The following is a 24,653-nucleotide window of genomic DNA, read 5'->3' on the forward strand; positions in this document are numbered from 1 at the left end:
TTAGCAACTCGTACTTACTAGTTTGTCATAATTATTATTTTATTGTTTAATAATGCAACAAAGTCGCTGAACAAAAAATGGTAAATCCGGTAAAAAACACCAGGACAAATATGAAGTTTGTGATTTCCCAACGTTTTACATTTCCAAAATTAATAAAATCCTAAAATTTAAGAACAAATTAACTAAATTTGCTAGTTACTCTCATCGAAATCCTGTTAGTTGTCCGTGCAACGGAAGTCGCAACTCAAGACCGAGCTAATGCGAGACGGAATGCAGGACAACAAGCTCGGCGTTGGCTGTCTATTGCTTCGGGTGTTCTTTAGATATTATAAAGGTCACAAAAAGGAAACACAAGACAAGTCCAACTCCGATTTTGATTGAAGATGCTCCGTCGCAGCCTCGGGAACCCGGTGCAGGGAATTCTGCAAACACAAAGCACCAATAATTCAGAGGTGATGCAAATTCAATGATTCTGTTTCAGCGTAAGCTAGTGCAAAGAGCGGATTCGCAAGCAATAGAGACAATTAAAGAATAAAAGGAGCAAGTCAAGTTTGATTTAGAACATCAAATAATGCTGTACGACAAACAAATTACAAATATAAGCGGATATTGTACTCATGTACTGTACTTTGTAAAGTTGAAACGCCGTTGCAGTAATCACCGCCTTCCAATCTCCCGCAAATACAAACAGTTTTACCGCCTCCTAAGCCAGGACCACCTTTATAATCACAGCCTGGTTCCTCACTCCAGTCCTCTACACAGCCTCTTCTCAATGGGATCCCTGAAAAACTCTTTGTTTTGGGCAAAGAAAACTTCTTGAAGTTTATTTTACCTACCACCAGGATCGTTGCCCTCAAATTCGGTTTGACATTTGTGCTCTTTTGAGCATGATACGATAGTCATGTTTGCCGCCCGTGCGCACTGGTCGGCACCCTCACATTTTACACACATTATCGATAGCACCGGTTCCACCACTATTAGCAAAAAGGAGGTAAGGGCGGAAATAATCCCGCCCAGAAGCATTGATGATGTTTACAAAGATTTCGTATCACATCCAGATTTGTTGTGGATAACCATATCTGGATAAAGAGATACAGTACTATTGCGTTTTCATCGCATTGTCAGCTGACTTTCCTTTCTCGTTAATACTTTTTCGGTGCTTTCGGAAAGTAGTACTTAATTCTGCGTTGCTATGGAAGCTAGCGCTATCCACGAAACAACCAAATAGCTACGACGAATCGCTCAGAAAATGAAAACGGCAAGTGGCTGAAGTGAGTAAGTATACAATTTGATAGAAGTCCGGTGACGTATGCTATGTTAAGTCTCAGTAAAAACCAAAACAGCCAGCGTTAATAGTGGAAAGCGGTGCAATAAATTAGCAGATATGAGAAAAAGGAATTCTTGTTATTTGGCGTGCTCGACTTGGTGTACACAGTACTTGTATATTAATTTGTCAAGAGTTACTGTATTTCTGTATTATTTGTATGAAGAGCAAATCCGTTCCAGTTACATACCTTTTCTTTGCTCGTTAAAAATCTATTTGGTCAACAGTTGAGTCCCTGAAACCGCGCACCCAAAATAATTGTGCACACCGGTTGTGATGTTCTACATTTCGAAGCGACACTATTTTTTTGGTATGAGTTAGTTTAATGTGTTATTAGTTCTAGTACTTGTCGTCTACCATAACATGGCGGATCCTCATGACCTTTCTAAAAGGGAACTTGCCAATGCCTGACAGTCTCATGAAAGTGTGCACATCGTGTTCCTATTTGTTTTCAGTTCATTTTCGCCAAGAGTAAATGCCGAAGTGACATGGGCGAGAATTAATAATGTGGGGTTGTGTTAACTTGGATTAACCATGCAGTATTTTATTCTGGCATGCCTAATACTTTTGGTCTTCGTGATTACTGCAAGTTTACTTTACCAATATGGAAGTTGGCGGAAACAGCACATTTGTGTAACTGCAACCGTATTCCTGGCGTGGTACTTTTCATTCCTTATCATCTTTATCATTCCGACTGACGTATCCACCGTAAGTAAAAAAAAGCTTGCGATTTGATAAGCTCTTATACACATCAATTTCTCCGCTTCATAGACTGTTTACGAGCATTGCGTGAAAAATGCAACTTACCTGATGAATACTACGGCAGAGGACTATCACATTGATTCCGAATCGAACGCGGATGTCAGTATCACAGGTTTTAAAAATCATTCGTTAAGTCATATTGGCATGCTGAACTGGAATATAGCAAAAGACCCAAACGCCCCGCAGTACTTATCGCAGTCCCAGGCAGATTGTCTGCCACCGTGGTCATACTTTAACGGCGACGACCTTCCGCACCTTTGGCTGGTGCTGTATTGGTCTACGCAAGTGCTCACATGGTGCGTCGATTTACTTGTTCTTATTCACTGGCAGGTTCACCTAATCAAGAGTTACTTTTGGTCAACGCAGGTTGGTACTGCCTTTAATGCAAACGTACGCTCTGGCCGGAGAATTCAGTTTCTACGGCAAAATTACCACATCCATTAAAAGAAATGTGATAAGTTACGGAACGTATACAGCAGTATTTGCCATTCTACTTATCTACGTGGCGATGAAGCCTGGCAAACAGTTGAATTGGTGAGATGAATGTTATTGACTTTCGTGTATTTATTCCATACAAATATTTCGACATGGGATATAGTGTGCAGGGAAAAGGTGTATACGATAATGACCTCCGCCAGCAACTCTCTGGGCCTTTTTATGTTAATTCTGCTGCTGGGATATGGATTGGTTGAGTTTCCTAGAAATTTTTGGAAAGCATCAGATCTGGAATACCAGCTGGCGTTTACTCAGTTTAAACTGGCAAAGGTCAGGGCTGAAAAAGCCGATGCCGAAGAAGAAACGGAAACGGTTCTGGAGGCATGTGCGATCACCTCATCATAAGTTATTTGAAGCTTTGAATAATAATTACTAGAATTTAGAAAATGTAGTTACTTTTCTGCTTAGGATATACGGCAAGCCGTCGAAAAGGCTCCAGTGAGCACCCGCTTACGAAAAGATTTGAATGTCATCGTTGCCAAAGTACGTGATATCCCTGATAGGTAAATGAGATGTAATTAATTATACATACATGGAGATGTAGTTAATTCAATCTGTTGACTTTTCCACCATTTTTGCTGTGCATAACATCCAATGTTACAACCAGTGTCCTGAAGAATTCCGTCTGCGTGTGCTTAACCCGAACAAAATCGGTCCACCGCCATCTAACCGTTTTGTGCGCATTTCGACGACGACACCGGATTTAGTCGTCAACAATGCTCTTCTCGTTTCGCTGCATACGCGTCTAATATCGGCACTGCACAAGCAGTTTAAAATAACCAGTGTCTGGTATGGCCTACTGGAAAACGGATTCGAGTATGAAGACTGCTTGCATAATTTGTGGAGTCCCGATAAAACCTTCCGGGCATCCTATCCAATAATTCGTAGCAAATGGATGTCGAAACTCGTAACCCCCAGGATAGGTAAAACTGGAATTTTACAATCCACTAGTTACGTTGAATTTACTCTGGGTGTGTATACAGAATGGTTTTGGAAATGTAAAGCGCGACAGTGGACCCTCAAAATATTTTCGGTTTGCCTTTCATGTTGCTCTTTGGTGGTTGTGTGGTCGGAGTGCACCTTTTTTGTTCAGGAGCCGGTACTGTCCACTTTTGCCATTTTAGTTAAAGTGGCAGCAAGCCATAAAACTTATGTGAATGTAGAGGTAAGTCGAGTTTTGTGACACTATTTCATTACGTAATATGTTCTTTCAGTTGTAAACTCGTTTTAAGAACTTCAGCTTCAGTTATTTTTGTTTCAGTTGGTCTCGTTTTGTATTATCGCCTACATGTCGGTATGTGCATATTACACGGTTTTCCATATTCGGATCTTCGATTACTACAATCTGTCACTTCGTCATCAAACCGATGAGAATTCTCTGATTTTCTGTGGAATGTAAGTCTTATAAAATATCAAACGGTTCACTTGTAAGCGAATAACTGAGTTTTCCGAATCTGATGAATCGATCCACCCATCAGCTGATTTTTTTGTTCAGTTTGCTGTGCCGCCTAACGCCGCCTCTATGCTTGAATTTTCTTGGCTTGATTCATATGGACAGCCACATCATTCCGACAAGAACAGCCGAAACCGCCTTTACCAGAGTACTTAACTAATCGTAAAAAAATTCATTAAAATTTCATTACAGCAGATGAATGTTGCACAATACTTATAAACTGATGTGTGTATACCGCGAAAATATTTTTATATTTTAGAAGTAGTCATCGAGCTTCGTTTTGCAGATTATGGGCCACATGACGCTCCTGCCCATCATTAGCCGTGGATTGAATATTTACTTCCCTATTTTTGTGGTCTTATTGTGTGGGTGCACGTTTCTCCGCTTGGAACGGAAGCTGTTGAACTTTTTTGGATATCAGCAGTACACATCCGTTGGAAAAATGACAACGTACTTTATTCTGGAAGGCAGGAAAATTATGGAAGCCGGTAAGTTATTCCTGCAATACGATGTTTTAATTATAAGTGGTGTATATACAAAGTATTACGCCGTTATCATCAGCAGTGCTGCTGAAATCTGCCTTATTCAACAACCATAGCGATTGCCTCATACTAAAGCAGCTGTAATACTATTCACGGTACAATTTTTTAAATTGTTTTCTCAGTGAGGAGCGACAGGCGAGTAACTCAGAAACTGGAAGAAACTCGCGCAGTACGCGATGAACTGTTGCAGCTTGTGAATAACACCTCAAATTTTGGACATATCAGCAACGAAGAGTCCGAAACGGAAATGGACAAGATATTTCTGGAACGAGACAAACCATTAGTTGTCGCATAATTGCTTTTTCGGTAAAATATTAAAGAAAGCTTTCTGCCAGAAATAAAGTGCGTTTACTTCAAAGTTCATTAGTGTTACACGTGTATGTTACATTTTCCTGGTCCTAAATTCTTAGCTGAGGTGAAATCCTCATAAAATGGTTACGCAGTGCGAAACAAATTCTTCGCTTTGATTGTCTGTCCCAAGGGTTTCAGAAAAGTTGCGCTGTTATTATATTGTATTTAAAATAGTTAATCCTCGAAGAAAATTTCCATTTCGTAGAAATTATAGCAGTCAGTCGTTTGCAAATATTATATTTTTACAGATAGCACAAAAAGGCGTTCTGCAAGAAACTATGTAACTTTATAATAAAAAAATGTTCACTGAGTACTACAAGAATTTATTACAGTAATTCTAACTAGCGCAAGCGTAGGTACAGTATGCAGGTACGCCATTGTATTTGTTGTACCGTTACGTACAGCAGCGCCTGTAACATTTATGTATTGCACCAGGCCGTATAAATGCACCCGCGGAGCCATTTGCATAATAATTTTTAGAAGCAGCCCATCCAGAAACAAGAGCATAAAATAATGTCAGCGGGAAAAATAACACGCGTGGGCTTGGGCCATTAGACAAACTATTGGTTGTGCATTATACAGCGACGTACACACATTCGGAGCTTGTATACTGCCTACATTTATTTCACTTTGAAGAAATTTATATACTGTGAAGTAGCAATATCTACCCTAGATTTGTATGAAGTCCGTCACAGTATAAAAACATGTTTGTTCCAAACCAAAATAATTGGGTTTTGCCATCCCTGAGCGTATTTACTTGTATAACCGCAATTTCTCGATGCATCCTGCTGTTGCACTGCTTCGCAAACGTACGGAAATGGGAATACACAAAGCTGTTATGACGGATGAATGATAATTTCAGTGATGTATTTCAACTACTTATCTCGCGCTTTTTCCCGTCCATCGCTCTTTTATGGAGTTTTGAGTTAGATCAAGCCCTTACAATGTTCAATGTCTTGGACCGTCTTCGCACGCTCAGGAGCGAGGAACCTTTGAAATATCAACGCATTTGCAGCAGGTTGCTAGAAATCCAAGGAACTGGTCAAACGCGAGATATCAATGACGAGGGAAGTAGCAGAGACCACATCGAGCGAACTATCGAGATCAGGAAAGCCACAGACGATTTCTTCTCTCGCTTGGCTACTATCGATCGTACAAATGAGCATTTCTGGAAAACAATTGGAAATCGCTGGTACGGTCAAGCCGAAGAGAGCGATCTTCCGCAATCCGAACATTCCATTAGCAGAAAAGGCAAAGCGAAACGACGCAGAGGTCAAGAGCAGCTAATCAGAAGCATTCTTCTATCTACGCATCCACCAGAAACCCTGCGACTTATTCTCGAGCACAACCATCCGCAGCGTGTCCTAAAGAAGCTGCTGCTGAACCGCAATAAACGTTCCGTGTTATATGGCATACGCATGAAATACGGACTGCCGCTACCCGCATATCTGATTCCAAAGCAGGAATTCCAGACTCGTGGAAATATACAAACGAGTGCCTCAGACGAGGACAGGGTGCGCATACGAAAAAGGCAGAGGAAAAGTAGGCAGTCATCTTCCAGCGAAGGGCGGCGGCGCTCGTCTGTCGTAGAAGAACTACTCACTATCGCTCCTGATCCACCTGCATCGGTTTCAATGCAGCAGTTAACCGAAGAATTATACTATCCTAATAAAGACCGGAAAAGGCGCAGAAGCAGCCGTGGAAGGTATGGATTGACGGAATCTCATTCAGCTGGCAATATTTTTTAACGGGTGTCTCTTTACAGAAGACACTCTCGTGGCGGTAGATATTCTGCTGAAAGGAACGTCAGTGATGAAAATGAACCATCGGAGAATGATGTTCTTAATCCATTTGGACTGAACGATGATTTTCTCCCCGATGTATCGGAAACGATTAGTGAGGATAACGGAAAAAATCAACTCAGTAAATCCAAAAGTGCCGCTGATACACTAAAAGTGGATTTTGAGAATCAGGACATGCCGGCACAAGGTCGCACGTCTTCGACCGCAGTGCTCGAGGATACCAGCGGAGGCATGGATCAGTACCGATTGCAGCGGCTGAAGATAATTTTTGAGGAATCCGACACGGACGACGAACCAGGGTTGGACATCAATGAATTCAAGCAGGCTATGAAGAAGATCATTGGGGAGAGTGTGCCCGAAAGGGAAATTGAACTAATCTTCATGAAAGTGGATGCTAACTGTGATGGAAATGTGGATTGGAATGAGTTTTTAGAATACACATTGCGCGAATTCCAGGAAAGGGACCTCATGACACAGTTAACAAGAGACGCGTTCTTCGAAAAGCATCCTACGGTCATTCCGGGTTCTAGAAATCAGCGGGAGATAAGGGCCGTCGTTTACGCGTCACCACACGGCACTAGCAGAGCAGCCAGGGACTTGGGGAACGGGCGGTACTTTTCCATGAATCGGTAAGTGTATTTTTTAGAGAAATATTATTGCAAAACGTGTATGTCTGTGACCGGCAAACATTACCCCTAGTCTTATACGAAATATTTATTATCGCGGTTCGACAATAATGTTTCCCATACCAACATTTAATATGCCACCCTGGCAAAACTGCCTCCATTCTTTTTTTGGATTTTTGAATTTATAAACGTGTTGGTAACACTGATAGCTTTAAAAGGTCACGAATTCACCAGGAAATTTTACCGAGAAATTTTATCGATTTATGCACAGGGTGTGTACTTCAAACTTATTTATTGTATCCCAGTTTATAATTATTGTATCGTATTACTCGTACTTATTGTATCCCGGTTTTTAAAGGGAAGGTGAGGTCATCTGCTGGTCCACTGAATTCAAAAAAATCGCAAGACACGATTTAATTCCGGACATTCGAGGCCGCAATGTGTATATACGAGCCAATGATATGTGCGTTATGCCGGAAATCAAAACACTGGTGGTCAGTAAGCATAGCAAAATAGCTAGTCTTGTGTACCAGCATAGTAGCGCTCCTATTAAAGCCAGTCTTGAACTGCAGGTCTTACCACCGGCGACGTGGAATTTTACGCATACGATGATAACAAGCTTGAACTTTATTTTCGCATCAGCAGCCTGAAGAGTCCAGTGCTATGTATGCATTACCATTACCAGGAAAATGACAGTCTGCTTCTGCTTGGTGATCAAGCCGGCATGGTCAGCGCTATACGATTTCGTAATTTGTTTTATGATGGTCTATGGGGAAGTCTGCAGCTACGGCACTCACACGATCCAAGAGTTACCTGGGATTTCCTAGTAAAGAAAGGCAAAGCGTACCATATTAAAGGGCAGTTTGGTAAAGACTGGATTAGTCAAGTTCGATTCTTTTCTGGATTGAACGCGGTATTCTTAATCACGGTGAGATTACGCTTGAGTTTACCTAAATTTGTTTTCTTGAAGGTTGTCGCATGCAGTGAAGATCCGCAATATTCAATGGCGGTCATCCCGCTCGGCAAGCAGCGTGAGCCAACTTATTTCAGTCAGAAATACGGATTTAGCTGCTTCGATTACAGGTTCGTGCAGCCGTTACAAGATCAGAACACTTTAGCATTGTAAAAGGGCGGTTACAAAGTTATAATGCACCACGGAAAACTGTAGTGATTTTCTGAATGTAATCGCCACCGGCTCGAAGAATCGCTCGGTGCAAGTATGGAATCCGGATAATCCTCTGACTTCCACTATGCATTTTGACGGGCACGAAGCGGGTGTCGACAAAGTTGTTGTTTGCCGAGATGCGGATTTCCTCGTGGCAATCAGCCTTGATTCTAACCAAACCGTCAAAGTGTGGGATTTTAAGGATCAATCCTGTCTACAAACATTCAGCGCCAAAGATCTCACCATTCCTCATTATGTTGGGACATTTCTGACATATAATCCCATGCTAGAACATCTTGTATACGGATCGCGTGATATGCTGATGCTGAAGCGAGTCGATCTGCACAAGCAGGGTCCAGTAGACCGTTTCCAGAAGACTCACGACGAACCAATAGTGGCGGCACTGTACAACGATTTGTTTGAGTGTATTGTGACGGCCTGTCAGGAATCAACGATTATGGTGTGGAACTTTCTTACTGGCGATAAAATTATACAGTTCCGCAATGCACATACCGTCGTACACAACGGCAACACCGTACAAGTGCCGATTAAAAGCATGTGCTTTGATGCAAACCAACGCCGATTGCTGAGCTGCGGATCGGTTTGTAGTGTGACCTTCCCCCGACTGCCTAGAGCATGCTGCAAAGCTGATTTTTAACTGTTTTATTATAGGACGGAATTATTAAAATCTGGAATTTCAATAACGGCGCATGCTTATCGTCATTTGACCATTTGTCGGGCGCCGACCTGAACGTCGTACGCTACCAAAAAAACCGTGATCTGGTAATGTCAACCGGGTGGAATCAGTATGTGTTCATGGTGCGGGACACCCGAGGGGAGGATGAGGTCGACGAGACTGTTTATGAATGGGAAAAAATTCACCGATCAGACATCACGGTGATGGAAATAATATATTCTTCGGACGATGTTGATTTGACATTGAGTAAAACAGCTTCCGACGAATATCTAGAGCCGGAAATTAGGCCATCTAGTCAGGCGTCCTATATTCCGTCCAAAATTAAAAGGAAAAGTTTCGAAGACCTGCAATTTCTGGACAAAGAACCCGAGATTTCTTCGGGGCATTCAACGAACGGCAGCAACAGACAACTGCCGAAAGTGAGTAAGGAAGAAATCTTTGCGGTGGCTAGCGTTCACGATGAAGAGGAACAGACAGAACAAAATAAGGAAACTGGCGCATCTGAGAGTGGGGTGGAGGACATTAGTGAAAGCGACGATAGCGAAGCCAGCAGCGCCGCTGAACGACGAAAGCTGTCTGATGATGGCTCGTACGCAGTTACTGGCAGTTCAGATGGAGAACTGATTGTCTGGCATCTCTTCAGCGGGCAACCCATCTGCTGCCTGAATACCGATGGCAACCCATTAGCCTTGTCAAGAATGGCCAGAAATACTCATGCCGGTCTGCTGATTAACGATTTCCCAAAAGTGGAGCTCAAAGATAGCGGCAGCTTAGAAGTACGCAATAAAATTTTCCGCCAAAATCCATGATAAAAATTCGTTCTATTTTATGTTACTAATTATGGTTATTATTATCGCACTGTTGAATGCTTTATTGTAGGATCTTAATCAGAAAGATTTTTTATTATTTTAGACATTTTTGAATTTGCAAACAGCACAGCATACTACACCACTGCGCAAAAATCTTATGGTGAGCCCAGACGATGCCATCAGTATTCCTAAAACAGCATTGCAGTCCAGGACTACAGTGACTGCTATCCTGATTTTGGAAAAGCGACCACTCAATGATGGGCACACAGCTTGTCTCATCACTGCATCCACCGATGGATTTATAAGGGCGTGGTCGATTCACCACACAAACGGAGGACTAAAAGCTCTGTTTTTTGCTGGTCATCGTATAGGCTCATTCGTTCAAACAATGACCACCGATCCGGAAAACGAGCTTCTGTTCACCGGTGACACCAATGGTTACGTGAAGGTTTGGCTGTTGTGTGAATGGGCTCAATCGGACAAGCATTTATTCCACCACCGGCATGGTTTTGATCCGCGGCATTTCCCGTTCATCAAGCGACACAAGTTCTTCTCGCCGGTTATAGCATTTCGAGCCAATCATATCATGCAGCAAACCGTATCTACCCTGCCCTCATCCCAACGTGGATATTATCAGCAACCATACTTACTGAACTCGTACCAAGCACATCTTCTTCGCATAACGCAAATTCAGATTGTGCCAGGAAAATCTGTGATTATTACCGGCTCCGCGGACTGTTCAGTACGTTTGTGGCATTTTTCTGGTTTGTATCTGGGAACACTCGGCCAACCGCTTGATTTCGGGCATGAAGTTGGCAGATCGTCACAGACACTGCCGGAGATTACATCGACAACCGATCTCGACGACGAAAACTTTCTTAATGAGGACGAAGACCCCGATGAGATCGTACTGAAACCGAAAGTTATTGTCCCAGTGGATCTTGCCGTACGTGGAAGCGCGGTCACTCTCAATGTTCTTCACACTACTCAGCATAAGCGTACCATTGTCCCGGAGAGTGCACTGAGGGAGTTAAACGAAAGTGAACCGGCTTCTGGGCATGACTTGCACCCTCGAGCGGACTACATCGCGGCACTTGGCGAACTGCAAATAAAAAAGCAACCGACTAAAGACGTCCCGTTAGAAGCGGTGACCTATCCAAGCTTTCGGGAGAATGAGAAAGGACAAGAAGACCTAGTCTTTTCTCATGTACCTCTGAAGAACATCGTGCATGTTGGCGGGCTAAAAGATGTTGTTCCGGAAAAGCTGTTCCAGTTTAATTTGGGAAATACGCAGGCTGCACTGTTAGAGAAATTGCCACCTGATCTCAAACAGCCGTTTCTCAGTCTATACAAAGCTGGACATCTCACTGGCAATGCTCTAAATGATCTTGCGCAGCTGGTGATTACACGGGAAAATGGCCTTAGAGTACCCAGAGCCACTAACCAGCTACGCTTGCGGGTGGAGAAAAAGGTCCGACTACGCGAAGGCCGGCGCTCCCGCTCGACACAGAATCATGAAAAGACTCCTACAGGAAAGCAACGGCAACCGTCTGGTGCGAGACCGAATACTACGTCTTCAGCTACTCCCCATGAAAAACATACCAAGGGAAGGGGTGACAGATCATCCAGTCAAGGCACCCCCGAAAAGAGCGAACATGATCGCGAAGTGCCGATGCGAAATTATGGGATTCATGCCTCCGCACTAAAGGAAGGCAAAGTGCCTGCAAAGAAACTATTGAAAGTTAAGAGTAAGTGGCAGAAAGTTGTGCCATTGATTCGCGCTGTCACACTGGTCAAGTCAACGGTCAGCATTGAGTCCTCGGAAGAATCGATGGGACTAGTAACAGGAAGGCCTTCCGAGCTTAACCGTACATTACTGACCAGAATGCGCGAATCAGAGCAAGAGTTCGTTGAGCCCCTGGCCAACGAGCAGCGGCGGAATGCGAAATTTGAATATTTAGATATAGTGGAGCACGGCGGCTCCGATACTGAACAAGCACGACCATATCTTCCGACTATAAGAAGAGATGCCGATTTCTACAAGGAACTCACGCAGGCAGATGCCGCGCGAATACTGGTTACCATTGGTGGAAAAAAGAAAACAATCATCAAGAAAGTACGGAGCAACGCATCTATGGACCAGATTCAGAGAGTTTACAAAATGGTGGATTTTGGTTCCGGAAGAAAGAGTGATACGAAGCGAGGTGCGCTCGGGCTTATGGTGCCGCCCGAACCGCGACGCTTGCCCAGTATTATCAAAGGTCAAATCAATAGTTCGGGAAAGCGAAGTCTTGCGGAGATTGATCTGTTGGCGCATGAAGAAGATGCTGGTGTTAAAAATCAGAATATCTGGGGTGATCAAGAGTCTTTACCCATATTCCAAACAAAGATCAGCACACTGAGCGTACATGGGAAACGAAAATCCATCCAGCATGCAACCCGAACAGAGATGTTGAAAGAAGCTGGCGAACGTCTGGGATACTACATAGAGAAGTCTCCGGGACTTAAATCAAAGGTTCATCGCACCACTGCAGCAATTGTTTCAAGGTTAAAGCAGCGAGGCGGAGTGTTTCCCAAACAGCGACCATTTACAAACCGGTATCTGTACCGACAGCTTTCTGATTCGGTGCTGCTGCCGCATGATCCGTATCGAAAAGACGATCACTCACCGCCAAGGACACTTGAGGACTACCTGCGTTATGAACTGGAGCAAACTGTGGCTCAAAATGCCATAAAGAGTTAGCTTCAACCTAGCTCCTAAAAGATTAAGTGAAGCCAGCAACGAAGATTTTGGCGAAAGACCCTGAGAAGTACAACATAGTTCAGCCAGACAGTTGTTCCACTTTTAGCTTACACAATTTTTACAAGTGGGCCTTTTAGATGGCTATTCTGAGCTTTGTACGCTTAAGCTTGCCGCTAATTTGTTAAAATGTCGGGTTTGCAAGAGCACGGATAATCTAAGCCCAATATACAGTATCGCTGACCGCTGGACAAAAGAAAATCAGATGTTTCCATAGCGTTAAACTTCATTCAATAAACAGTAAAGCTCTCTGAATGGCGCTCAGAAATATCTGTCCAGTATTTGCGCTTTGAGATTGAGATTCGGAAAATTGTAAGATATATTCCAAAAACAGCCGCACTGCCATGAAAACGTTCTACGAAGCAATCCTCTGCGTACTACCAGCTCTGATTATTATAAGCAATGCTGATTTGTTCCCACATTCTCGGTTGAGACGCTCAGTAGAAATCGAGCGTCAAGTTGCTGTAGACCATCAACCCTTCCATCAATTCGCTAAGCGAGAAGAAGACGAAATTCCGGAACGACAATCTGTCTCCAGTGGAATGCAAAATGGCGCCGTTGTGCCGGAAAACGATGCGCCTTTGGCATTTTCCGATGGACAGCATTTCCATCCCGCTCCAATGGAAGCATTCCTCGTGAACAACAAGGTCAAAATGGGCAATAATACGGGTGCCTATACCAAGAAGCAAGCCATGGACATCTGCAATCTCTACTTTGCTCAGCTGGCAACTCAACGGCAGCTGACTACAGCCTGGTTAGCCGGAGCCGAGTGGTGCTGGTATGGACATGTTGTGGAAGCGCTGTTGGCTCTCCCCATTAATTCCCCCGACATGATGTCAAAATGCCCGGGTCATGATGGGAAAAAAGGCCCCCGTGTAGTTGAGTATGTTACAGAGGGACTTTCTGGTGCCACTTGCTACGGAGTCAAGCCGCCGCGCAACTTTACGAAAACATACGGAGATGAGATGTTAACCGTGCTGCCATTTAATCCCAAAAGATGGAGCCAGTTCAGTGGTATTAGTCGAGCTCAGAAGCAAACTGCAACACAGTGATGGTGAAAATCGTTTCCTAAACTTTTAATTGTTTCTGATACGATCGCTGTCAGACTCCTTGTCGTGACGAAAAATAACAAATGAAATGCTGAGCAATTTCCCACATAATACGTAACTGTAGTTTGTAGGTAACCCACCCAGCTTATTAACGAATGCAAATTCAATGGTATCTGACCCTAGCCTAGAACGGGCGCGGGGCAAACTTCCAATTAAGGCTCTTTTTTAAGGCCTTGTAAACGAAGAAACCGTAACACAATGCAGTTATATATTTTTAACGAGTAGAGAAACCTTTGCTGTTGCTCTGTAGATGGAAAGTCAAAGTCACTGCCAACGATTTTCATTGGCAACAACTGCCCGCCAGCGTTTTGGATCAAACTTTTTAATTCATGCCCAGCCTTTTTATCAGCATTATTTTCTGTGAAGATAAAAACCTAATTTAAATTTATAGGGTTTGTAAATTAAATTAATGGGTCTGGGTTTGAGCTTTCCCATATCTCGTCAACCAGTCTCCTACGTTTTGCCAGAGAAGTTTAATACGCTGGGTAATCATCCGCTTTAATATAAAATTTAATATGCTTTGAGTGACTTTCTGAACAGCATAGGTTTTGATACAGATTTTGGTATCCATCAGGCGAACTGAGAAATACGGAAGATGCGGCTGAAGATGAAGAGCAAGGCGAAAGTATTTACGACGGTAATTACTTTGTTTTACTATTAACCAGAGAAATTATTTGTCAAACACCTGCCCGAAAACATAATCTTTTCCATTCAGAAGAACTTGCAAGTAAATATTGAAAATGCGCTTTACTATGAATGTGCAGCAAACCACAACCTAGCAGGTGCTCAAAACCATATTATAAAATTACACAGGCGTTCACGAGGCCCATCTTAGTGAACATCACGAGGAAAGAGACCGCATCAACATCTGCGTCCGGAAATATATTGGTAAACGTAATTCATAAACATACTAGTATTTAAAAGTTTTTATGCCGCCTCTGCAAATTTCACTTCATGCAGCTGTGGATTACGAAGAGATTATGAAGAAATATCCTAAACTCACCAGAGAGGATATCAAAGATTATCAAATAGAGTTTAAACTGTTGGACCTAAACCAGGACGGTTTACTCGACTTCGATGAATTGTGAGTTCACATTCTCAATCGTATCACAAATCCGCAATACAAACGTGTGACCTTTAACCTAGACCTTAAATTATGCAGGTCTCAACTGCTAGACAACATTGGCGATAATTCCAATCGTGAGAAAAGACAACTGCTCTTCCAGGAGATCGACGTTGACAATTCGGGTTTATTGGACTTTGACGAATTTCTGACTTTAATGGACATCTTAGCAGGGAAACCCAAGACTGATCAACCGGAGGAAGGATCTCTCGGCGCTAGGCAGAACATGATGGCCGAATACTTTATGAGAGCGGGCGAAATTAATCGGAGAATTCGTCGAATGAATTTATTCGATCAGATAACTAACAAGTTATTTTAGTTATCCGTGGCCTATTTACTGTTAACAACGTAACTTTAGAGGATATTTTTGTAAGTTTACTCTTGACGGCATGTGTTTTACTGTAAGGCGTAAGCTTTTGGGAAATGTCCATGGCTGACTTGTGACTTTTGGAGCATTGCTTATTATAACTATCTATAATGTAATAATAATCAGGCAGTACCGTCAATTTTCCCAAAGACGTGTACCAAGACGTGTTCCAAAAAATGAAGAAAAAACTGGGTCCATATAATAGTAAAGTTTGTTTAACCAATCTTTCTGTTTAATTTTATTCAGACAAAACCACGGCACCTTGAAAGACAACAGGTAACCAGATTTTTTAGCGAATTAGTAATAGAAGTAAAGCGTGAAACAGTAACGAACTCAACAGCGAAATTTGTTTTCCCTTAGCGCCGGAATCATCACCTGCCTCCAGTACAATTTCGGAAGCCGTTCTGTTGTTGCAGTAGTCAGTATCGCAAATGCAGTAATAACTGGTGGCACCGGGGGCATCCCTATAACACCCCATACCAGTCCTTTCTGGATATACGTCGCTCAAGTCCTGACATCCTTTAATTCTCATTTCAGCACGCTTCTCTGACGTTCCGTTTTTGTCTTTTACGACTAAACGTTCGTCAACAGCCGCCCTTTCAGCACAGTTTCCCGGACAATTAACAGGTTTGTATAGAGATACATTTTGCTTTCCTCCGCGCCACCACTGCCAGCAATCATTCAAGGGGCTTTTTTCGCTTTTGAATTTGCATTCATAGCACATAGTTGCGATTCCGTGTGACGCATAGTTGACAATTGTTAATATGATAAGCGCAACAATTCCGCAAAGCGAATACATGCCTCTTTATGACAAACGAGATAAATAAATTTCTGCAGGAGAAAACGAGAACACATTGATTGTGGTGAAACTGGAGCTTCACTTCAGATGATTTCATTGCCAGCGACTTTGGCGAGCTAAATGGATGCCTGCATGAACGAAATGTTCATCGAATATCCCTCGACAAAATCATGATCGCAGCAGCTAGCAGCTCTTGTTTTGAAAATGTTTGTTGGGCCCCACTGTAACCGTACGGGACTTTTAAAGTCCGCAATCAGAGCTTACTAATAGGAAATGGCTCTGAATCAATCCAACTGTCATAAAACTGTTCGTCCGATACAATGGACTAATCGAGTAAGGGACAGAGATTATTTACTTATTATCGGTAATTACCGGTAATTTTGGTTTTAGCTAGTTTTAGTTGAATGAGGTACGGAGTTGGAAAAGGCAAAAGCGCTAAGCATGCCGTGGACGGTATCTATGTATTCGAACACATCATGCCACTGTAAATTCTTTATATTAAACTGCGCGCATGTGTACGGGCAGTCTGGTACTGTACTAACGATAAATTCCGAATGAGGAAGCACTGTAAATGAGTATGCACGCCAGTATTCCTACGCAGCCTTGATGTACACCAGCACATCTCACATTGATGTAAATTGTAACTAGTATGTAATCTGACCATCTTGATGTATACCTTATCATCTTACTCATGCTACTCGGTAAGCCATCTTACTCGAATGTACATATTATTGGTGACTTTGGTTGTGTTTAAATTTTAGGGGGGCTTATTTTTTAGGTGGGTAATCAGAATCTGCAATTAAAACCAGAACCCGAAAATTCGTATCAGAAACTCAGAAAGACTGCAAAATGCTGACCCCATTGGAGCAGACTCAGCAGAGTCTTGTCGATCTGACTTACTGTAATTTCTACCATTTTTCAGAATTATGCCAGCTGTAGTAAGCCGAACAAAAAATCCGGTTGACCCGGAAAGACTTCGTCAAGATTTGTCCGACCCTCACTTTGATGTAGACGAATTCCTGGAAAACTTTATCAAGCAGAGTGCCATACAGCCTGCCACAACAGCGTTGCAAAACGTACAAGCACAACAGAATCCTTTGATTAGTGATCTGAATAAGGAATACTTATTCACACTTAACAATGCCGCAGAATACGGAGCAGACATGGATCACACTTTGCAGAAATTGGATGACCTTTTTGAAGCCTGCGTTCACCTTAATGCAAAAGCACTTATGCAACACAGAAATGCGGAATCGACCCTAATTAGTGCGGAAGACAACGCCGTGGAGCAGTTGGAGCGGCGCGGAGATATGGTTAAACGAAGGCTGGGAGAAATTGATGGGCTAGAGCACGAGTTGGCTAACTTGACAGAAAAGCTGAGCAATTTGGGCGGAATACTGATCTCTGTGGTGGAGCCAAACGAAAAGTTGAAAAAAGTGCACAAACTTCTTTCGCATTTTGTTGACCTGAATGCAGTGGGAATCAGCGATCTTACCTATCCGGAGCTGGTGGAGCGCAGAAATACCATGGAAGATTATCAAGATGCAGCAGAAATCCTGCTCGTGCTTAAGTCCATATCGGGAACGTTAGAATTAGCCAAAGAAAATCCTTATAAAAGGGCATGTGTCAAGATAAGCGCTCTATATGAAGACATAGAAAATGACCTGGTTGCTCTGTTTTTGCGAGCATTCAAAGAGAACCCAATGGACAAAAACCTTATGCAACAAACCGCATCTGTCCTACAAAATTTTTCAACCGGTTATATGAGGGTTATCAATGAATTTATCCAGTGGATAATTAATTCCAGCGCTAATAGTCCCGATGATCCCTTCAATAAGATTATTCATGCTTGCGACATGACCTACAAATTGGTTTTCGAAATTTTTCCCTCGCCTGAAACGGTTATGGATAAATTCATTACGTACTTAGCCTGTGCAGAGCTAGAAGAGGTGATTCATACGTCGTTAGCAAGCTGTGGGAATACACTGGAAGGACGAGAGCTGTACCTGACAAAGGTAGCGGAATATTACAGGCGTATCATGCAGCTACAAGGCCCACTGTCAAAATTTTGCAGTGTACGGATGCATAATATCCTTAAAATATTACTGAGCACCCATTTGGATACATACGGGAAAGCAGAAAGCCGCTTTTTTCGCAGCCGTTGCAACCTTATTGTGCAGCAGTATTACGACGTACTTGCAATGGATTTTGGATCCATTAAGCTCGGACCAATACAAATGCGAGCCGAAGGGAAAGACGTGGCTTCGACTGTTCCGATTGGTAGCGCGGCTCCAGCGAAAGCGATACCGACTATAATTGGAGATTATTTACAGAACAAGGAAATCGCGTATGAGTCAAGAATTCTCAGCCACTCTTTGGCGCTGAACATTCTTCACGAGCTGCAAAAATCCGCCAGTCGTGCACACGCACTGCTGAGTCGCAACGAGCTAGCCAGTTGCTTGCTGGAGATGGGACAGACAGCTATTCGACATATTCTGTTTGTGCATGCTGAATACGGGCTGGACGCTGGTTTGCGCATGCTGCCTCTGCCGGAGCCCAAAACCGAGCCAAAGTTGGCGTTTTTTAGATTGATCCCGTTGGCTATCAGGATTTGTGACTTAGTGCATCATGATCTTCCAGTCTGCTTACATGGTATGCAGCGATCAAAAGGTCACTCCGCTAAACTCTCTGCCACACTTACGGCAGCGCGCGATAGGCTAGAACAGAAGATCACAGCCGGGATCGAGTACTGTCTGAATTCAGCGATGCACTGGGTGCAAGTGATGCTATCCCAGCAGAAAAAAGCTGAATACATTCAAGTGAATCCTGCAACCACCCCGACGGCAAAACGCGTGGTGGCATTTTTCACGAAAGTCTGCTCTCTCGTTACTGATTTCGTCAACAACCAGAATCGCGAAAACATCAGAAGGGAGATGGGTTTGCGATTTCATCGAGAAATTCTGGACCATTTCGAAGTGTTCAAGTACTCCACGCAAGAGGGAATGGTCTGCCTCTGTGAGCTAAAAGAGTATAAGGAGTGTGTACTGCAGCTCAAGCAAGACTCTATAACCAGGTTGTTTGAGGATATGCTTTTGGTGGGAAATCTTCTGGTTTGCAGTAAATCAAGTCTGTCGAAGATCAGTTCTGAAATCTCTTCGGAAGTGGACAGTGCAAGTTCACTTCAGTATTTTCTTAGGTTACGTGAGGATTATCAACCCCCTAAAGATCGTCCCTCTACTGTTTCTTTGACGGGCTTGTCCCGAAGTAAATCTCTGATCAACTAAATAACAAACGTTTTTGGCAAGACTGCAGAAAAGAAACTGCTACCACGCGCACCCGGACAACTGGGAGTGTGACATTTCGCCGCACTCAAACTCGACGCGCGACTTTTCGCCGCGAAGACAATTCGTTGCCGGACATTCGGACGCTGGGACACTTCGGTTTGGGATTTTATGTTTTCAGACATTTTAACTTTGCGACATTTCGACGCAAGACGTCTTGCCGCGGACAATTCGTCTTGGGACTTTTCAAACGATGCCACTTATCACCGCAAACGCGTCCGATCACTTCGGCCGCGTTACATTTCGGCCGAGGCTCACTTCGGCCAGCACTCATTTCGGCCACTGCTTATTTCGGCATCATCACATTTAGCCGCCTCCAAGTTTTCAAGTTTTCCTAGTTTTTGTTGTTTCTTTGGCTTTCTTAGGTTTCTATAACCGCAAAAAACCGCAAAAAACTAGTTTTTGGGTAAGTATTTGATTGAACTGCTTCGTTGCAGGGCTGCTTTATAATAAAGCCTTTATTATTTTTAGGATTTCTTGGGTTATTCTGAGGCTTCTCAGGTTTTCTTAGATTATTCTTAGGTTTCTTAGGTTTTCTTAGGTTTCTTAGGTTTTCTTAGGTTGTTCGTTTGGTTTTGTTTACCAGTTCTAACTTTTCTGACTCTTCTAGTTAGCTTAGTAAATCATTTATCTGAAATCCGAAATGTCGCTTCGTCGAGGTGTCCTTTCGACGAAATTTCTTTGCGTCGAAACGGCTGTGCGACGGAAAGTCTCGCGGCGCGAATTCTAGTGACGAAATGTCCTGCGACGAAACGTCGCCCGGCGAGATGGCCTTGCGGTGAAATGTCTGCGACCAAAAGTCCTGCGACTAGTTGTCCGCGGCGAAATGTCGCGGTGCCGCTACCATGCCATTTCGTATTAATTTACACGGTTTTAGTAATGCGCAATTAACCGACCATGACAACACCAGCAGTTGGAATCGTTATCGTTTTGGCCTACCAAAAAGTGAGCTCCTGTACTGCAAATTTGTGTACGAACCTGTCATGCAATACCCAGAAAATAATCTTTTGCGTACTCTATTTGAATACATTAAACACAGGGACATAAAAAACATTAAGAAATTCCGACAGCATGGCTTCAAAGGGATATTTCGACAACATGATGAAGAAAATGGGGACACCGTTATGCACCTGGCAGCATTTAAAAGTGATTTGGAACTGCTGGAATTATTCTTGGACGAAGGAGCAGAAGTTGATGCCAAGAATCATGGGGTACATACTACAATGTATCTGTACATGCTCTCGCATATATTATACATGTAATTTCGCAGCTTCGTTTACTGTACTTATAATTCCCTGAATGTATCGATTTTAAATTTCTGTTTTTAATGTAAAGCGCTAAATGTTTACGCTTTTAAGAAAATCACACCGTTGATGGTTGCCGCGCACCATGGCTTTGTTGAAGTGGTTAAATTTTTGATTAATCGAAACGCAGACGTAAATGCTGTGGATACCTTTTGGCAAAATGCACTGTGGTACTGTTTTGGTGGAACGGAGCGCCATGTGGAGGTGGCAAGGATTCTATTGGAGAAAGATGCGCGACTGGAGCTTAACCAAATGGGCAAATCACTGCTTATCCGGGCATGCGAGAAGGGCAATAAAGCTACAGATTTGGTTAGCCTTTTGATTGCGAATGGTGCCGATGTAAACGAAGCAGTGACGGCAACGGGGCGAACGCCGTTGATTGAAGCTGCCAGGCGCGGAGCAGCCCAATCTGTCAAGCTCCTTCTGGAAGAAAACGCTTCTCCTGATAGTGTCGACGTTCGTGGAGTAAGACTGCGTTCCTTCAACTTCCCGTTAATGTATATATATTATATTATTAACATCCATCTAGCGCCATCTCAGAATTTTGAAAAGCCGAAAGCTCGGATGGGCTACAATTTTTTATAATTTCTGTAGGTTACCGCTGCCCATGAATCAGCGTACCACGGTCATGTCGCCGTGCTGCAAATATTGGCAGGGTACGGCAGTAACCTCGATGTGCCAGCTTACAATGGGAACACTCCCCTGCATTTGGCTGTATCATCACAGCAACTTCTGGCAGTGCGCTATTTATGCCAACATGGTATGTCGTTTTATCATCAGATAACCCAACTCATGCCTTATGTTTACAAAGAAGGGAAAATTTCTACCGCACAGGCTCGAATTCCAACATGAAGAACAATTTGGGATTGACCCCCAAACTTTTGTGTAAGAAATACAGCCTTAAAGCAGCAGCAAAAGAAATGAAGAAAGCCGAAAAACAGTATAACAGCGTCAAGGACAAGATGCATTTGTTGAATGCCTATGAGTGGATTCAAAGCAACAAGGATAAATTGCAAATGTCTTTAGTAGTCAACATGACACCCGACGGGCTGATATCCCGTGAGGATGCCCTAGTGGCCTGTGAAATCCTGCATATACCGATGGATCCGGCGAATGTCGAAAAGGTCTTTGATGTTATTGATGCACAAAAGACCGGAAAAATGAGTGCAAAAGAATTATTAGGCGATAAATACGTTCCAAAGCCGTTCACAAGAGCTACCTATGAGAAAGAGGATCCCAGGGGATTGAAGAAAGGCGGTAAAGGGGCCAAGAAAAAGAAGAAGCCGAAGAAGCCTAAGCTGAAGCTTCCAAAAGAGGTGAAAATTACCATTTCCTGTGGAGAGGAAGAAACACATCCGAAAAGTTTCTCGGATAACCCGTTTGTCAATGTCCACATAATACCTAATGACAACCTGGCGTACGCGAAGAATGATGGACGACTTCCTACACCGTTCTCGGATGATAAAGTATGGATATTGGATAATATCACTTTGGACGTTTCCCATATTAATTCGCTTTGCCAGTCCGGAGACTACGACAGTATCGCTCGGGCGTGCAGGAACGGGATCAACGTCAACTTGTGTGACGCTTGCTACAAAACGCCCCTGATGTGTGTGCACTAACGGTTAGAAGTTAGAACACCATTAATTTGTTATTTTCTCATGTTTTAATGTAACAGTTTATTCCAAAATGGGTTTATGACCTAATGTTTTCAGGAATGCCGCATCTGCCGGACACTGGGATGTGGTGCAGCTGCTGTTAACTTATGGGTAAATGAAATAGCACTATAGTTTTCATGGCATAATGTTTATTTAATTGGTCATTCTGCGATTCTCAGGGCGAATCCGTGTGCAGTTGACAATTTTGGCTGGTCAGCTCTGCATTACGCCTGCCGAAATGGACATGCTGAGATTGTAAACGAATTACTGCAGAATGGAGCTTTGGTTAACGCCCATACGCTCAGCGGAGCAAGCCCGTTAATGAAGGCCATAGAAAGCAACGATGTTGAATCGGTTATCTGCTGCGTGACACACGGGGCCAGTTTGAAAGCGAAAACCGTTTGCGGCCTTTCAGTTAAGGACTACGCAAGGACGTTTGGAGACTTTGCGGTTTACAAAGCCATCTCTCGATTCCTTAAGGCATATAAAGGTGGAAGAAATCTTACCAACGATATGGCAGCAGTCGACCCAGATACTGAACTGTTTTTTGGGAACAGAGTTTCGCCGAACCTTTACGGTAAAACCACCCGTGAACTGTTTCGGAAAAAAAAGGACTTGTTGCGTGAAAGTTTTGTCCGGCAAATGCAAGCGGACCAGTTACCGTTACGCGCTGTCAAACCCAAAGCTGTGAAAGCGGTAATTTCACCTATTCCAGGTACAGAGCAAAGAAATTTATATACGAGTATTAAACGTTTGATATAATAATAATTTTATGCAGGTTCAAATTCGCCAGAAAACACCGTACGTTTCAGTAGGTATACAAACATGCCACTACCACCTGACCGCATTCCTGTGTCTGTGATCGGAAAACCGCTGGGCGCAGTTGTTCCTGCCACTGAATCACAAGACAAAGGTCAAGCCGGCCCAACTCCGGCGGTAATGATAGGAGACAACAAGGAAGAAAAAAACGAGCAAAGCAAATTAAGTATGGGCTCTCACGATGACGGAGACGCGAAGCCGGTAGTTTCCCACCGCAATCCTTTCACCGACTCGCAGACGCCATACTTAATACACAGCTCTCAAGACTTCATTCCTCCAAGCACGGATGAGAATGATCCGAAGCTGCAAGCAAAAATAGACCAAGCCAGAAAGCTTTTCGCCCTGGCAGCAAAAAGATTCGAGGTGACCATTGGTGAGCATTGCACCAATAACGCTATTAATCCACATGACGTCTTTGCAATGGAACTGACAAAGTATGGACGTAGCGGACATAGCCACGCTCTGGCGAAGAGGACCGAGATGGAAAAAGCAGCGTGGGCTTTCAAAAACCATGTCGACGTGCAACGTGGTACTGATCCAGTTTTTTATGCGCCAGCACCGGAAGATTGGTATGTACCGACACGAAGCGAAATGGCTGTGCGCTACCACATGCAACCTGGACTTTTTGATCGTGTCATCAAAGCCAATTCAGAAGAAGATCCTCTAAAAAAGTTTGCCAGACAAGCCGAGTCATTATTACTGCTAGCGGATCCCAAATCTAAAACTGCCACCTCGCAGTCTATGGGTCAACTTTCGAGAACCACAGGACCGAAACGCTTCTCGGTTGCACAGGAACTGCAGCGTATACGTAAACTGCATCCACAAGCGTCCGAAGATCAAGATCAATTGCCGCGCATGAGCTTAATGCATCGCTATCTCGGTGATCGCAAGCAAAAAGCGGCGAAGCGGTCAATAGCAAACACACTGGGGACAGGGCCTGATTTATTTAAACCCAATGCAAGCCCTAATGGATTTTCTTGATCGTTCATTGTCCGACGAAACACACTGTCACCAAACTGACCAACGGCACGATCCGGTTAGGAGCAACTGAGCAGGGCCGCCAGGGCGGGTTATTAGTTTACGTTTACAATCGAAAGGCAAACTATACGGCTTCCATTCGTTAATTAGACAAGTTACAATATAAACACAGAAAATTACTAAACGCTATGATGTTTTATATGCTCTCATATCGTACGATTTAAGTCCCGATTATGTGTGAACTGACAACGCTCAACGAAAACTGCAAAACAAACGATTTGCTACTCTAGGTTTAAGGTTAATAACGAACGCAGTAGAGGTGCCTTCTG

The 24,653-nt window shown here is 43.4% G+C and overlaps 5 protein-coding genes and 1 long non-coding RNA gene across 18 annotated transcripts; 5 read left to right on the plus strand and 1 right to left on the minus strand.

Annotated features, from left to right (window-relative positions):
• Window positions 1-34: 34 nt before the first annotated feature.
• Window positions 35-1,169, minus strand: LOC129590158 (uncharacterized). The gene is made up of 3 exons (XR_008690712.1): window positions 837-1,169; window positions 629-781; window positions 35-422 (listed from the first exon to the last, which is right to left on the minus strand). It is a non-coding gene; the product is annotated as an uncharacterized LOC129590158 (long non-coding RNA).
• Window positions 1,170-1,298: 129 nt separating this feature from the next.
• LOC129590157 (G-protein coupled receptor-associated protein LMBRD2-like) lies at window positions 1,299-5,072 on the plus strand. The gene is made up of 12 exons (XM_055485211.1): window positions 1,299-1,634; window positions 1,780-2,032; window positions 2,096-2,382; window positions 2,453-2,620; window positions 2,692-2,902; window positions 2,990-3,064; window positions 3,189-3,504; window positions 3,565-3,746; window positions 3,843-3,976; window positions 4,077-4,182; window positions 4,321-4,522; window positions 4,699-5,072. The coding sequence occupies exons 2-12, from the start codon at window positions 1,859-1,861 to the stop codon at window positions 4,869-4,871; spliced, it is 2,028 nt and encodes a 675-aa protein (XP_055341186.1). The 5' UTR covers window positions 1,299-1,634; window positions 1,780-1,858; the 3' UTR covers window positions 4,872-5,072.
• A 359-nt stretch (window positions 5,073-5,431) lies between these two features.
• Window positions 5,432-12,862, plus strand: LOC129590202 (uncharacterized). Of its 2 annotated transcripts, none has more exons than XM_055485292.1 (8): window positions 5,432-6,632; window positions 6,693-7,358; window positions 7,714-7,853; window positions 7,928-8,268; window positions 8,326-8,438; window positions 8,524-9,121; window positions 9,193-9,993; window positions 10,130-12,862. In XM_055485292.1, the coding sequence occupies exons 1-8, from the start codon at window positions 5,773-5,775 to the stop codon at window positions 12,767-12,769; spliced, it is 6,159 nt and encodes a 2,052-aa protein (XP_055341267.1). In that variant the 5' UTR covers window positions 5,432-5,772; the 3' UTR covers window positions 12,770-12,862. The 2 variants fall into 2 exon arrangements, with proteins under 2 accessions (XP_055341267.1, XP_055341268.1); XM_055485293.1 differs by having other exon boundaries at window positions 7,928-8,082.
• Window positions 12,863-13,034: 172 nt separating this feature from the next.
• Window positions 13,035-15,564, plus strand: LOC129590205 (uncharacterized). 6 transcript variants are annotated; one of them, XM_055485304.1, is made up of 5 exons: window positions 13,035-13,840; window positions 14,510-14,572; window positions 14,749-14,823; window positions 14,896-15,019; window positions 15,098-15,564. In XM_055485304.1, the coding sequence occupies exons 1-5, from the start codon at window positions 13,171-13,173 to the stop codon at window positions 15,375-15,377; spliced, it is 1,212 nt and encodes a 403-aa protein (XP_055341279.1). In that variant the 5' UTR covers window positions 13,035-13,170; the 3' UTR covers window positions 15,378-15,564. The 6 variants fall into 6 exon arrangements, 5 of the variants coding, with proteins under 5 accessions (XP_055341279.1, XP_055341278.1, XP_055341280.1 ...); XM_055485303.1 differs by having other exon boundaries at window positions 13,035-13,832; window positions 14,493-14,572; XM_055485305.1 differs by having other exon boundaries at window positions 13,035-13,709; window positions 14,493-14,572.
• A 696-nt stretch (window positions 15,565-16,260) lies between these two features.
• On the plus strand, window positions 16,261-20,500 carry LOC129590204 (exocyst complex component 5-like). 4 transcript variants are annotated; one of them, XM_055485300.1, is made up of 4 exons: window positions 16,261-16,925; window positions 16,986-17,002; window positions 17,147-19,488; window positions 20,443-20,500. In XM_055485300.1, the coding sequence occupies exons 1-4, from the start codon at window positions 16,893-16,895 to the stop codon at window positions 20,454-20,456; spliced, it is 2,406 nt and encodes an 801-aa protein (XP_055341275.1). In that variant the 5' UTR covers window positions 16,261-16,892; the 3' UTR covers window positions 20,457-20,500. The 4 variants fall into 4 exon arrangements, with proteins under 4 accessions (XP_055341275.1, XP_055341274.1, XP_055341277.1 ...); XM_055485299.1 differs by lacking the exon at window positions 20,443-20,500 and having other exon boundaries at window positions 17,147-19,572; XM_055485302.1 differs by lacking the exons at window positions 16,986-17,002; window positions 20,443-20,500 and having other exon boundaries at window positions 16,262-16,925; window positions 17,147-19,569.
• On the plus strand, window positions 20,443-24,595 carry LOC129590203 (ankyrin repeat and EF-hand domain-containing protein 1-like). 4 transcript variants are annotated; one of them, XM_055485295.1, is made up of 8 exons: window positions 20,443-20,510; window positions 20,605-20,776; window positions 20,924-21,334; window positions 21,464-21,629; window positions 21,704-22,478; window positions 22,585-22,638; window positions 22,707-23,242; window positions 23,306-24,595. In XM_055485295.1, the coding sequence occupies exons 2-8, from the start codon at window positions 20,690-20,692 to the stop codon at window positions 24,325-24,327; spliced, it is 3,051 nt and encodes a 1,016-aa protein (XP_055341270.1). In that variant the 5' UTR covers window positions 20,443-20,510; window positions 20,605-20,689; the 3' UTR covers window positions 24,328-24,595. The 4 variants fall into 4 exon arrangements, with proteins under 4 accessions (XP_055341270.1, XP_055341272.1, XP_055341269.1 ...); XM_055485297.1 differs by lacking the exon at window positions 20,443-20,510 and having other exon boundaries at window positions 20,517-20,776; window positions 22,707-23,017; window positions 23,085-23,242; window positions 23,306-23,443; XM_055485294.1 differs by lacking the exon at window positions 20,443-20,510 and having other exon boundaries at window positions 20,517-20,776.
• The last annotated feature ends 58 nt before the right edge of the window (window positions 24,596-24,653 follow it).

This window comes from Paramacrobiotus metropolitanus, unplaced genomic scaffold (genome assembly GCF_019649055.1).
Source record: "Paramacrobiotus metropolitanus isolate TYO unplaced genomic scaffold, Prichtersi_v1.0 Parri_scaffold0000039, whole genome shotgun sequence".
In the NCBI taxonomy this organism is placed as follows: Eukaryota; Metazoa; Tardigrada; class Eutardigrada; order Parachela; family Macrobiotidae; genus Paramacrobiotus; species Paramacrobiotus metropolitanus.

Coding starts and splice junctions, on each gene's coding strand:
- LOC129590203 (XM_055485294.1), top strand. CDS start 20,549: ATGCAATACCCAGAAAATAATCTTTTGCGTACTCTATTTGAATACATT. Junction 20,777..20,923: donor TTGATGCCAAGAATCATGGG/GTACATACTACA, acceptor TACGCTTTTAAG/AAAATCACACCGTTGATGGT. Junction 21,630..21,703: donor GCGCTATTTATGCCAACATG/GTATGTCGTTTT, acceptor TCTACCGCACAG/GCTCGAATTCCAACATGAAG.
- LOC129590202 (XM_055485292.1), top strand. CDS start 5,773: ATGAATGATAATTTCAGTGATGTATTTCAACTACTTATCTCGCGCTTT. Junction 8,439..8,523: donor TTTAGCTGCTTCGATTACAG/GTTCGTGCAGCC, acceptor GGAAAACTGTAG/TGATTTTCTGAATGTAATCG. Junction 9,122..9,192: donor GATTGCTGAGCTGCGGATCG/GTTTGTAGTGTG, acceptor GTTTTATTATAG/GACGGAATTATTAAAATCTG.
- LOC129590157 (XM_055485211.1), top strand. CDS start 1,859: ATGCAGTATTTTATTCTGGCATGCCTAATACTTTTGGTCTTCGTGATT. Junction 2,621..2,691: donor CCTGGCAAACAGTTGAATTG/GTGAGATGAATG, acceptor TATAGTGTGCAG/GGAAAAGGTGTATACGATAA. Junction 2,903..2,989: donor AAACGGAAACGGTTCTGGAG/GCATGTGCGATC, acceptor TTTTCTGCTTAG/GATATACGGCAAGCCGTCGA.
- LOC129590205 (XM_055485303.1), top strand. CDS start 13,171: ATGAAAACGTTCTACGAAGCAATCCTCTGCGTACTACCAGCTCTGATT. Junction 14,573..14,748: donor AGGCGAAAGTATTTACGACG/GTAATTACTTTG, acceptor AAAATTACACAG/GCGTTCACGAGGCCCATCTT. Junction 15,020..15,097: donor TTACTCGACTTCGATGAATT/GTGAGTTCACAT, acceptor TAAATTATGCAG/GTCTCAACTGCTAGACAACA.
- LOC129590204 (XM_055485299.1), top strand. CDS start 16,893: ATGTATACCTTATCATCTTACTCATGCTACTCG.